The sequence below is a fragment of the Mytilus edulis genome, chromosome 2, assembly GCF_963676685.1.
Source record: "Mytilus edulis chromosome 2, xbMytEdul2.2, whole genome shotgun sequence".
In the NCBI taxonomy this organism is placed as follows: domain Eukaryota; kingdom Metazoa; phylum Mollusca; class Bivalvia; order Mytilida; family Mytilidae; genus Mytilus; species Mytilus edulis.
In genome coordinates, this window is record NC_092345.1 from 30,826,729 (window position 1) to 30,839,938 (window position 13,210).

General features: G+C 31.1%; 1 protein-coding gene across 1 annotated transcript in view; it reads right to left on the reverse strand.

Annotated features, from left to right (window-relative positions):
- LOC139511947 (centrosome-associated protein 350-like) overlaps window positions 1-13,210 on the reverse strand; it is a 126,011-nt gene that overhangs the window by 110,163 nt on the left and 2,638 nt on the right. The window contains exon 2 of the mRNA XM_071299154.1: window positions 5,063-5,151. Within this exon, the coding sequence (XP_071155255.1) occupies window positions 5,063-5,129 (67 nt within the window). The 5' untranslated portion in view covers window positions 5,130-5,151. The remainder of the gene's footprint in view (window positions 1-5,062; window positions 5,152-13,210) is intronic.

The following is a 13,210-nucleotide window of genomic DNA, read 5'->3' on the forward strand; positions in this document are numbered from 1 at the left end:
CTTTCCGTATCTCACTTAAACTTTGAAGCTTGTTGATTATATTTAGTGAACTGTGTGAACATAAATAAATCTTTTAATAAGAACATTTTGAATTTGTGCCAACTGTCAAACCGAGTGCCAATGGTAAGAAGATGAATTATTCAACATGTTTGCATTTGGACAAAACAGCATTGGAAATATACAGATAAATACTGACAAAAACATTCTATAGCATCAAGCACAGACATGACCTGATGACATTTGCCGTATAAAAAGGGCCACATGAATTTGCACTATCAAACTAGTAATTTGTTAATATTTAAAGTAAAAAAAAAACTTAGGCCACTTGAATATTCTACTTCTTAGCCTTGCAAATGATGACCTTGGGCCATTTGTGATGCTCAAAATGAGCCCATATGAAATCAAATCATAACAGACATGAGTCACATGACCCAGTGGCACAGGAACACATGCGGCATAAAATCTTAAACTACCCAAGTTCAATGGCATGTGTGGTGCAAAAGATCAGGTCACACAGATAAAACATTATTGTGTCAAAGAAATGATTTATTTGTTATCTTTTGACCACATAAATGGTATTGCATCACAGAAATAAACTGTTCGGAATTTGTAATTCAACATAAAATTACAAATGGTGTCTTCTGTTGTTCAAAACTTTTTTCACTGAAGATTAAGGCCCATACAAGATTTGCTTTCATCAGAAGTTTCACAAATTTATAGAATATGGATGTGACTGATAGCTTCTGTCACTTCCTGTTAATTCTTTATGGCCTGTTAGTCTCATTGTGGATGTCATCTTAGCAATTACAGACAGGGAACAACCTAATTTACTGGAGGAGATGAATAATATGTGAAAAGTTTTCTCACTAAAAACAAAAAAAAAGATGAAGGAAAATTCATTTCATAATTTCAATTTTTAATCTATAAACATGATCAAGTTCTGTCCCTGAATTCAAATCCTAGCAAGAATACATATACTATATATGGATTCACTATCTTTCAAAGGGCCCGAGAACACAGTTATTTCTTTTAGACAATAAATTCAAATTAAAAAAATCGCACCAGCTCTTTTAAAAAAGATTTTTACATTGTAGTGTACTATCAGTGAGACAAATAATATCAAAATTATAGAAAATCCTACCAGCTCTAACTCAAAATATTGACAATTCTGTGTTAAGGGGGTGTAAAATTTAGTTTGACAGCTTCAGACATGATAAAAATTTTCCTTTTTACACTGGACCAAATCACTACTTAACAAAGATTCAGCACCCAAATGTTTATATCATGTAATTACATCCCCCTACTTAATATTTCATGCATTAAATATCACGAAATAAATTGGGAAAGTGTATCAAATAAAACATGCAAGTTATACATTGTTTACACTAGGGACTATATTCGTAGAAAACGAAAACCAAAGGACGATAACTGTGTCTTTGGACCAAAGGATACCAATATTTATTGATTTCAAGGTTAGAATAAGAACATATTTTCTATAGGCTTAAATGCAAACTTTTGTAAATCCATGAAAAAAATAAAATATCCACAAAAAATAAAATGGTTCCAAGATCCACGAAAATTGATAAATTTGTACCCACCAAAAAAATTAATAAATTCACACTAGTATTAATGAACACACTTTACATTTATTAACGAACCTATTTAGGTCTTATTAGACCTTCCAGCAATAGAGATGGCTGGATGTATACATGTATGATAAATATGAAAATATGATCACCTTAGAAATTGTATGTGTCTGTTGCATGTAATTTTTTCTGGATTTACCTTCATCAGGAACGCACTTGCATTATCTAATATTGTACCAAAAAACTTTACAGCCAAGAAAGAATATGAATTAAAGAGAAAAGACAAATAAATCTAAGGTTAACACTGCTGGAGGGGAACCATAGTTTCTTAATAATTTCTAAATTCATAAAATAACGATTGAAGAAAGGTATGTTTTTAATCATGTCAATACTTAATATACATGATATAAGTCCCAAATACAGAGCTGATAAAACCCTCTGGGACTAATAGTCCACCAGCAGGGGTATTGGTCAAGTGCTAAAAAATGAAACTTAGTCCTTATCACATAGGTTTCTTCCCTCTAAAGTTTCATTAAGCAAAGAATAACTATATATATGGCCTTAACACTTTCAATACTTTTCAATACACAAAGAACCATGGGAAAGAAAAACGAAATAAATAAATATGCTCGATTAAATATCCATATAAATATTTCTGGTCTCAATGCAAATTCAATCTAATAAAGAAGAAAAGGGAAGAGATATTCTTTGACACAACGCTATAATTTGAAATGAATATTTTATGTAAGTCGTAGAAAGCAATTAGTATGACAACCTTTATTTACACTCCAACATTACACTACAAATAGGAAGAATTATATCGGTATATTTCAATCCATTTGGATTAATTCTCATATAAATCATAGTCTGTGCTAGCTCTACATACTTTTATTTGATATAACTACTAATAAATATTCCAACAGCAATATAGGTATACATGTACTACTAGAATTACAGAACTTCCTTAATTTATACAAGATTATTTGTAGAGATACATTTTTGCAACACCAAATTCATTAAAGTTGCCTGAAATTTGGAAGATTTTTGTTTGTTGAATATGTTGCAATCCATTGTCCATGAAATTTAAAATAAGCTGCAGTAAATGTACAATTTAATATATGATGTAGGGTTTTAACCCTTTTTCTTATGAGTTCTGATTGTCAAAAGAAATTCAACTGTAATCTTAAAAGAAAGGGCAAGGAGACTTTTTTAGTAAGGTAAACATTTTGTGTACACAATTCAATATGGATTAGAATTAAGAACTTTACAATATTGGTCAAATAAGGTTTTCATAAAGGGTAAAGATGAAAAGAATACCGATGATATAAAATCCATCTTGATTAATTATCTGCTCTTTATTAATCACAAACAGGAAGTTCCATGAAGCGTGTATGTCATAAGAAGGACAACACAATCAGCAAATGTATAACAAACAGGGTGGTCCGTTTGAACATAACATTTTTCAAAGTCTTAATTAATATAAAGAACTTTCAATGATATCTCATAAACTTTTCTTAACCTTGCTATAAAAGCTCAGTTTCCTTCCTAACGTCAAAAGAACATCAATACCAAATCTGCAACTGAGGAAAAGGTGCAAGTTTGTTGGAATGCCCTAGCAATGTTCATATTTAAGAACCTTTTTTAAATTCAATAAATTTTGTTAATAGAAAGAGCTAAAAATTTAAACGCCCAAATGAGCATCAAAATGAAAATTAATAATAAAGAATGACTCCTGTGCAATTTTACTTGGGAAGATCTTATGTAAATAAAAATGTATACCAAGGGAGGTAATTCAAATTTAGTTCATTCAAAAATGTATCTGAGCATTTAAATTGATTTGTCTTTGCAGAAACAGAGACAATATTAAATCTTAATTTTGTTATTCATGTTTTTTTCATAGATACATGTATATGATGCACACTAAATGATATGTGCTTAATGTTTGATTGACAAATTTCAAAACTATCCCTACATAATGATACATGTACAAAAATGTATATAAAGGAGTTTTTGGTTCACAGTTCACATTATCTTTGTGTGTACTGTATAATCTTGGTCAAGCAGGGAAAATTCAGGGAAGCTTCACTTCAACCTTCCTGAAAATAAATTTGTATGGTACCTACATTGTACACCTTTCAACTTTCTATATCTCAGAGATGAATCCCTTTAAGTAACTAAACCTTTCAACTTTGTTTACCTTCTCTCCCTTTCACTCATAATTATTCATCTTAATATAGCCCCTGATACTTACCTATCCCCCCCCTCCCTCTAAATCCGGACTACAACACACACTTGCATCACTGAAGAGTCAATACACATTAGTACTATTAAGACAACCCTACATGTACAAATGTACTACATGTACTGTAAAGTCAGAAATTATTTCATGCATTTTTATTGAGATTTTGTCATTTTAGACTAAAATGCAAATTTAAATTTTTGAGATGTTGAGAAAACACTGTTTAAGGTAGATGGGATGTCTAAATTATAATCCATGGAATTTTTTAATAATTTGCCAAAATGTAGTTTATATCATGCTTTTTAATAAAATATAATAAAAAGAATGGGTCACCGGGCTTATTTTCACGCTACACGGTGTTCAAAATTGACAAATTTTGTATAGATTATGCATGGAAAACCCAATTTTCTGCAAAACAGCGTAATCTACACCATAGAATTTTGAGATATAATATGAGAATATGGCTTTAATAGTATGCGTTCAGTTAAGAAAAAGAAACAATGGGGTCACCGGACCCGTTTTCTTGCTACATTATAAAATAGGTAAATTCCTAACACATTCTATTGTAAAATTACCTTAATCTGAATTATCTGCCCTTGTATTTGAGTTACCTCCCTTTATGTGGCAAAGTTGGAAAAAAATTGATCAAACAAAAGTTTTCTGTTTTTTGTAAAATACAACCATAAATATGATAAAACATGTTATTTTCTTTATTGAAGTGGAAGTTCTTACACATGAATTACCTACTACTCTAAAACTTTGCATATTCTATTAAAGATCTAGACCTTGTTTTCTGGTATTTCCAAATCCAAAATGGAGGAAGACACCCTATCTACCTTGATTACATGTACCATGAATAATCATATAAATAAATTCAAAATGTGAGTTTAAATTATTGCGATTATAACCCGACCGCATTTTTCACAATAATAAAAACTTTGCAATAATTTCTGAAATTACAGTTCTTGGCTAATTGCCTTTTGTCCTTAAACTCATACAAGGGTATCTGGAATTAAAGAACCTTAGTGAGTGCGCTCACATACCCCAAAGGTTTCATGAAATTCTGTTGTGTGGTTTGAGAGGAGTTGCTATGACAAGAAACAGGACTGACGGACGGACGGACGAACGGGTCAAAAACATTATACCCTCCACAACTTCATTGCGTGGGGTATAACTACCTCTGGATACATTAAAGGTACAGAAAGATATAATATAAATATACATGTACAATAAATACCTGTATCTTTGGGATAGTTGCTAGCTCCCTGTACAACTGGATTAGCCACCTTCCTTCCTTTAAACATTCTTTGCGGTTTTCATGGACATCTACAAAATACACAGGTTGTTAATGTAAGATCTACATGTACATGTGGGTAATTTTCTCTTTAACTTGAATTTTAAGTACATTGTTTAAAATTATGCAAACAATACTTGGTATGTTTTGTCAAACACTACAAAATGTGGCTCACCTTTACCTATGATCACTTTTTATAGGAAGCCATGGGACCTTTAACAATGAGCATAACCCATAGCATATTGTCAGCTTTAACAGGCCTAGACATTACAACAATAAATATTTAAATGATAAAACCAAGTCTAAATTGCTACATTTATAACAATTGAGGAAAATCCAGATAAAGAAGACAGTAACACACAACAACCACTGAATGACAGACCTGGAATTCAATCAAATTTAGTAACATATAATTATTGTTCGTATTCCAAACAGAATCACTGGTGTTGAATGATTGCTGGTGTTTTAACGCCACTTTTATGTGTGACTTTTTGGCTATCTCATTGGGGCCAGTTTTTATTGGTGGAGGAAGCCAGAGTTGCCCGGAGAAAACCACAGACCTTCGATCAGACTTAAATCAATTAAGATTGGAATCGAATGCACTCACATGAGCGGGGTTCAAACTCACAACCTCAGTGTTGCACTGGTGTTGAACATGAAGGCGGCCAGTGGTTTTAGGTGGTAACATTCAATATTTTAAAGTGATTTTAAAATATTTAAAGTGATTTTAAAATAGATCATATTGCGTGCACAGAATATGATTTCATACAATGACTCAAAAATTAGTTTGTATTTTTAAAATACCTCTGTGTATTGCTTATTGTAAGAATTTTATGATTGACATATGTATTTGATCTACATTTTGATAAGAATTAAATCAATTAAGGTTTATCAAAACAAATTATTTGTATACTTTGAAAGGGAAAAATTATGTTTTTGTCCTTGAACCAGCTATTAAAAATGTACTCATTCTATAAACTCTTTTAAAAGATTGGTCTTTATTATGATTCCAAATATTTTATGTACCAATCTTTCTTTGAACCAAATCTATTCTCAAAGTGATTTTCATATAAATTACCAATTATGTTGTCTAAAGTTCGACTAGGGGTAACAATTTGTTAAAAAATTTCAGCAAGTACATTTTTATTTATACATTTGTATTCAATTTAAACATTTACAATCGGTGTTCTCCCCATGGCCTTTTAGCATCATGGTAAATATTTCTGAATGTGATGCTATCTGAATTCATTTTCTTATAGATTGTGTTATGGATGTGATGCTATAATTTTTAGAAATCAAATGCTATTTCAAATTTCCTTTTTTACCAGGATGCTGTATAAATATCGCAATAACTGGGGAGAACACTGACAATCATTTATGCCTAAGCTTACTTCAGCAGAAGTGACAGAGAAAAGCATCTTTCATTAATCTGGTCATCATTATTCCTTACATGTTCATAATATTAATTCTTGGCATTTCAATATACATCTTTTCTTATTTTTGCAGAAAAATAGTTTTTCAGGAAAATAGTCCAGACTTTTTAATATACTAATGCCTTATACATTTTTTACATATATCTAAGAACTCTGAAAGGTATAAACTGTATCAAGTACAATGTAGCTATAGTTTATCTGAAATAAGCCTTTTAATATTTTTTAAGATTTCAAATCATTTACTATTGACACACACTGTAAGGTATTTAACTAAAATTGAGAATGGAAATGGGGAATGTGCCAAAGAGACGACAACTTGACCATAGAAAAAAACAACAGCAGAAGGTCACCAACAGGTCTTCAATGTAGCGAGAAATTCCAGCACCCGGAGGCGTCCTTCAACTGGCCCCTAAACAAATATATACTAGTTCAGTGATAAAGAACGCCATACTAATTTCCAAATTGTACACAAGAAACTAAAATTAAAATAATACAAGACTAACAAAGGCCAGAGGCTCCTGACTTGGGACAGGCGCAAAAATGCGGTGGGGTTAAACATGTTTGTGAGATCTCAACTCTCCCCCTATACCTCTATATATATATAGCTAGTCAATGTAGAAAAGTAAAATGTATTTTGATAATATGATGATGGCAGTTTTTAACAAACTTGACTGGCTATACACTACAGTCCTCACACTGTGGCTTGAGCCTTTTTTGGTTTATTAATAATTTAATTTTTAACATAAAACAATACAACTGTTTGAATTTATTTAAAGTCAAATTATTCAATGGACCATGGCTCGGAGGCAGGGTCAAATAATTTCAAAGGAAATGAGATTTGCCAATGCTATTGCACATTCAGGCATACCAAATATTATTGACTTACCATAATGGGTTATCCATAAGCATAATAAGCTGACCTAATCACAAACTTAAACAAATGTTGGTGATTACACCAAAACTTCAAAGTCCAAAAAAATATTTCAAGAATAAAAAAAAACTGACCATGACCACAAAGGGTTTATTTAACCGATATTTCTTATTCAATTTTGCACATATCTTTGAGCAATTAAAGTTAAAATACTATATATTGTAAAGATCTACAACCTTAAATAGCAATTAAAATTCTTTGGAAATCACTTTAAACTCCCAAGATACAATGAAAATAACAAACAAATTCTGTATTACATTTAAAAATAAAATCACTTCCAAAGAGGCCCAACTTTACAACCATCCATTTAATATTTACTACCCAAACTATAGCTTTAATAGATCATTTCAACCTATTTGCCTTGAAATTGTCATGATTAAGTGTTTTAAAATATATGAACTTGTTATAATTTTGTAACAAAAGACCAGACACCTTCATTTACTTGAACTGTATATAATATTTTACCGACCATTCAAGGGCTAAACAGCCAGTCAAGGTTGTTCAAAATTCCTAACTTGATTTGAAGTTTATATCACTATAAGGGTGGTTTTGAACAACCTTGACTGGCTGTTTATACATATTTCCCTACTTCAAATATACAACTAGAGGCACCAAGGTTGTGCCCTGGTTTATTCATTAATATAAATTGTGGCCTACAAACTACAAACCACTGACATCTTGACAACAATCTGTTGATTCTTATATATGTAGTGTACAATGTACATGTACATGCTTAAAAAAAAGTTAAAAGTGATGACCTTGACCAAGAATTTTAATAAACAGCTGCGCCATGAGCGCATGATACGCCCGACGTCTTGTGTGGAAGTTTTATGCAATAATCATAAATAGATTCTGAGGAAGTTTTAAGCAATAACCATTTATTGTTTTTGAGACACGGCGGGACATGTGAAACCCCACCCTGTTTTTTTTTACAAATATCACTATAATAAAATTTTGAATCAAACCAAAAAGTATACAGATCTTTAAATTAGTATAACAAAGAAGTGTGTACAGTTTCAAGCAATAATCATAATTGTTTTTGAGATACGGCGCGACATGTAAAAAAAACCCTCCCCTTTTTTACAAAATACTCAATAACTCAAAAATAAAATTTTGAGTCATCACCAAAAAGTATACAGATTTTTAGATTAATATAACAAAGAAGTGTGTAAAGTTTTAAGCAATAATCATAAATCGTTTTTGAGATACGGCAAGACATGTAAAAAAAAACTCCCCCTTTTTTACAAAATACTCAATAACTCAAAAATAAAATTTTGAATCATCACCAAAAAGTATACAGATTTTTAGATTAATATAACTAAGAAGTGTGTAAAGTTTTAAGCAATAATCATAAATCGTTTTTGAGATACAGCATGACATGTAAAAAAAACCTCCCCCTTTTTTACAAAATACTCAATAACTAAAAAACTAAATTTTGAATCATCACCAAAAAGTATACAGATCTTTAGATTAATATAACAAAGAAGTGTGTAAAGTTTTAAGCAATAATCATAAATCGTTTTTGAGATACGGCGCGACATGTAAAAAAAACCTCCCCCTTTTTTACAAAATACTCAAAAACTCAAAAATGAAATTTTGAATCATCATCAAAAAGTATACAGATATTAAGATTAATATAACTAAGAAGTGTGTAAAGTTTTAAGCAATAATCAAGAATCGTTTTTGAGATACGGTGCGACATGTGAAAAAAAACACACCCCTGTTTTAGTTACAAAGTGCCGTAACTCAAAAAGTTTAAATCTTATTTTCACCAAAAAGTATACAGATCATTTGACCATCATAAGAAACAACTATATTAAGTATATTAAGTTTCATGAAATTTGGATAAGTCGTTCTCAAGTTACAGTGCAACATGTTTATGCCGGACAGACGGACAGACAGACGGACGGACACCGGACATTTGTATACCATAATACGTCCCGTCAAAATTTTGACGGGCGTATAAAAAGTAGTTATAAATAAATGTGTATTGTCATTTTTATGATATTTTATTATCAGTTTGTATTTCAAAATGTGAAATGAAAGTGCACTCATACATAAAGAGAGTATATTACCATTCTTGAAAAGAGACAATTTTTTCCCTTTAACAAAAATATAGAAATTTCAAAAACTTTGAACCAACCGTTTTATCAGAAAAATTACACTGGTTATATGGCCACAGACCACAATTAATTCCTCCATCAGATCTTTATAACCTTTTGCATCATTAAAAAAATTGCACCATGCACTTTTGTCCAATTTTTTGTGTGTGTAATGTATTGTCCTAGTCCAAATATATATTCAAAATTCAGAAAGATTGAAGCAATCACTTTTACAAATTTAGCCAATACACATCCATACCCCTATTGACAACTCAAGAGATGTTCCGAAAACTGTAAATATCACCTTTTTGCACTTGACCTAATCACTCATTCCATATCAAAATCAGTTAAAATACAACCTCCAAAAATTTATTTGAACTCTCTTCTTTCATTTCCACCCAAAAAGATTTAAGGAATGAGTGAGGAAAGGAAAGAAAGAAAATTAAGGAAAAATACACTCTAATTAAAAGGAACTATATTCGTGGACAACGAAAAGCGGGGTCCTTAATTGTGGTCTTGGGCCTATTAGGGGCCTAAAACTTGACCAATTCTAATAAAACTTGGCATGATTTAAGCTTAGTATATTATAAAACAGGTTACAAAGTTTCAAAGCCATATGATACCAAATAAAAAAAATGTGGCATTTTTTATATCTGAATTTTGGGTGCTGAATTGTGGCGTTGAATTAGAACAATTAAAACTATCAAATTTGAGCTTCTAAAAACCAAAAGATACCAAAACTAACACTTTTTAATGTCTCTATGTATAAGTTAACATCTATTTAAAGCAACAGAAAGCATATTTCATGTATCAGACTTATGCAAAATGGCCAGAAGTTAATTTTATATGAGCCTGTGCCAAAAAATAGAGGTTTTCAATTAGGGTGAGGCCTTACAATGTATATCAAATGTAATATTTTTCACTTACCACAATTTTCTGAAGTTGTTAAGTTATCAAACAAACTTTAACAGGTTATAAATGTACTTTTGATGGAAATATAAGTTTCAAATAGCACAACGCATGTGGATAAAATGGTCTTTAGCAATGTTATGCTTAAAAAAACAGATTGCCAGTTTAGGCCGTTCCCCACATTTGCATATTTAAAAGCATATAAATGATATGGGAGATGGAGATATACTTCTTTTTGCTAAAATCTGTGCTCAGATATGATAAAACATGGAGCCTGGATGTAACAAGACTATCACTTTCAACTATATATGCAGACAGTATGGTCTGATGCAAAGTTTATTAACTTTACTGTTTAAAAACTGAATGAAATGTCGCCTCAAAATGCCAATATTTAAACCACTAGCTATCCAACAGAAGAAAGTAAAGGTAGTCTGTGAAACAGAAATTGTTAAGCAATCAGTAATAAGTGTTTTTGATGTAGGTTCAGTGCAATCTGTTTTGGAATACAACTTTTAAGTGCATAGAACTTCACATTTCACCTGCTGCGTAAACTGACCGTTAGACTTAGACTATTAAAACAGCACATTTTGCACTCTTTTTATGTTTTTATCTACTTTTTTTTTGTGTTCAGAGTTCACAAATAAGTTAAACAACTGAAATAAATACTACAAACACAAATAGATATCAGAAAAAAACTGTCAGAGAGAAATTAAGCATGCTGTTTTTGAAAAAATAGTGAAAAAAGTGAAAAAGCTACATTTTAGGCATTTAACCTGAAAAGTGACTTTTTCACAAAATTTCTATCAAATGAAAGTGAAAATCATTTCTTCTCATATAGTTTGACAAATCAATACCAATAGATCATTCAGAAAAGATGCCAAAGTAAAAATTCTAAATTTGCTGAAATGCACCTCTTAGGCCACAGACCACAATTAATTCCTCTATCACTTCTTTATAACCTTTTGCATCATTAAAAAAATTGCACCATGCACTTTTGTCCAATTTTTTGTGTGTGTAATGTATTGTCCTAGTCCAAATATATATTTAAAATTCAGAAAGATTGAAGCAATCACTTTTACAAATTTAGCCAATACACATCCATACCCCTATTGACAAGTCAAGAGATGTTCCGAAAACTGTAAATATCACCTTTTTGCACTTGACCTACTCACTCATTCCATATCAAAATCAGTTAAAATACAACCTCCAAAAATTTATTTGACCTCTCTTCTTTCATTTCCACCCAAAAAGATTTAAGGAATGAGTGAGGAAAGGAAAGAAAGAAAATTAAGGAAAAATACACTCTAATTAAAAGGAACTATATTCGTGGACAACGAAAAGCGGGGTCCTTAATTGTGGTCTTGGGCCATATAGAAGTTTGACAAACACCAATTTTGATCATTGAAAAGCTATTATATTCCTTTTACAACACAACGTAATTAAAACGTTTGGCTGACTTTACAAAGTTATCTCCCTGTAGTGTTAGGCACCACCTTAAGAAAGCAAATTAATTCTAATATGGGGTGCTAAATAAATCAACGACTACCAATGCCATTAATTAGTGCACAAAAACATCATAGTTTACTAAAATGGCAATTCTATGACTTGCATAAATTATTTCTTAATCAAAATATGATTATATAAGGGACCAGGTCACCAGGGGTCCCAAGAAATCAGATTTTTATTGCTTCCAGGGACGGAAGCCATTTGATACCAGTTCCAGAAGCTCAGGTACCAATTTGTATGTAATCAAGTTAAGAATTAAGGGTTGTTTGTAACCAAATTTTATGTAATTTTTAAGTTCTAAATAGAAGTCAAATTCCTTTCTTTTCATTTTCCTCCCATAGTAACCCAAAACCAAGAATGACAAATGCTACTACATATATGCATGGTACCTATAGCAGTGTTCTCCCCAGGCTGTTTTAGCGTCACGGTACCATGATGCTATAATAATTTCCGCGACGCTATAATTATTTTCAAGATGCTATTTTTCTTGTTTCAATATCATAAATCCATGTCCTAAATTTTGAACTTTCATCTGAGCCCGATTACGATCATAAAAAATATATCACCTTTAATTGTAATCCCTTCAAGTCGGACAATAGAGGCAATTAAGAGTGATAAAATAGGTGTTAATTGCCCTTTGGTTGATAACTGTTTGGATGTGAATACCCCAAGCTGACACTTGTGACATAACTATTAATATCAAGTGATCTGCAATCGGCAATTTCGACATGGAAAAAATGCAATCACAAAATCTTAAAACAATTCGAAATCTACGTTTTTTATTACGGAATTTCAAAGATTGAAACAATTTTTCTCTTTAAAAAACAAGGTTTGGTCGTTTATTTTTGCAACTTTCCAAATTATATACTTTCTTTCTTTTCCGGTACTACTTGTCTATCGAGAGCGAAAATTTTGATTTTGAGCTAAATGAGTTTAATTCTTCTTTAGAAAGTAATCATAATTGGCTTTAGTTTATGTTTAATCCATTTAAGCATTAAAAGCGTCATATTTATTCCCAATCGCTTGTCAAACATTGTTTATTTTCGGACTCATCTTGTGAATTTTTCTTCGGCCGACATTGCACATTGTTGTGTAAACTACGGATCGGAACCAGACCAGATATATATATGACAAAAATACGCATTTTCATGATAATTACTTTAGATGCACAAATGGCACAGAAAAAAAGTACCAATAAAGAAAACTATGC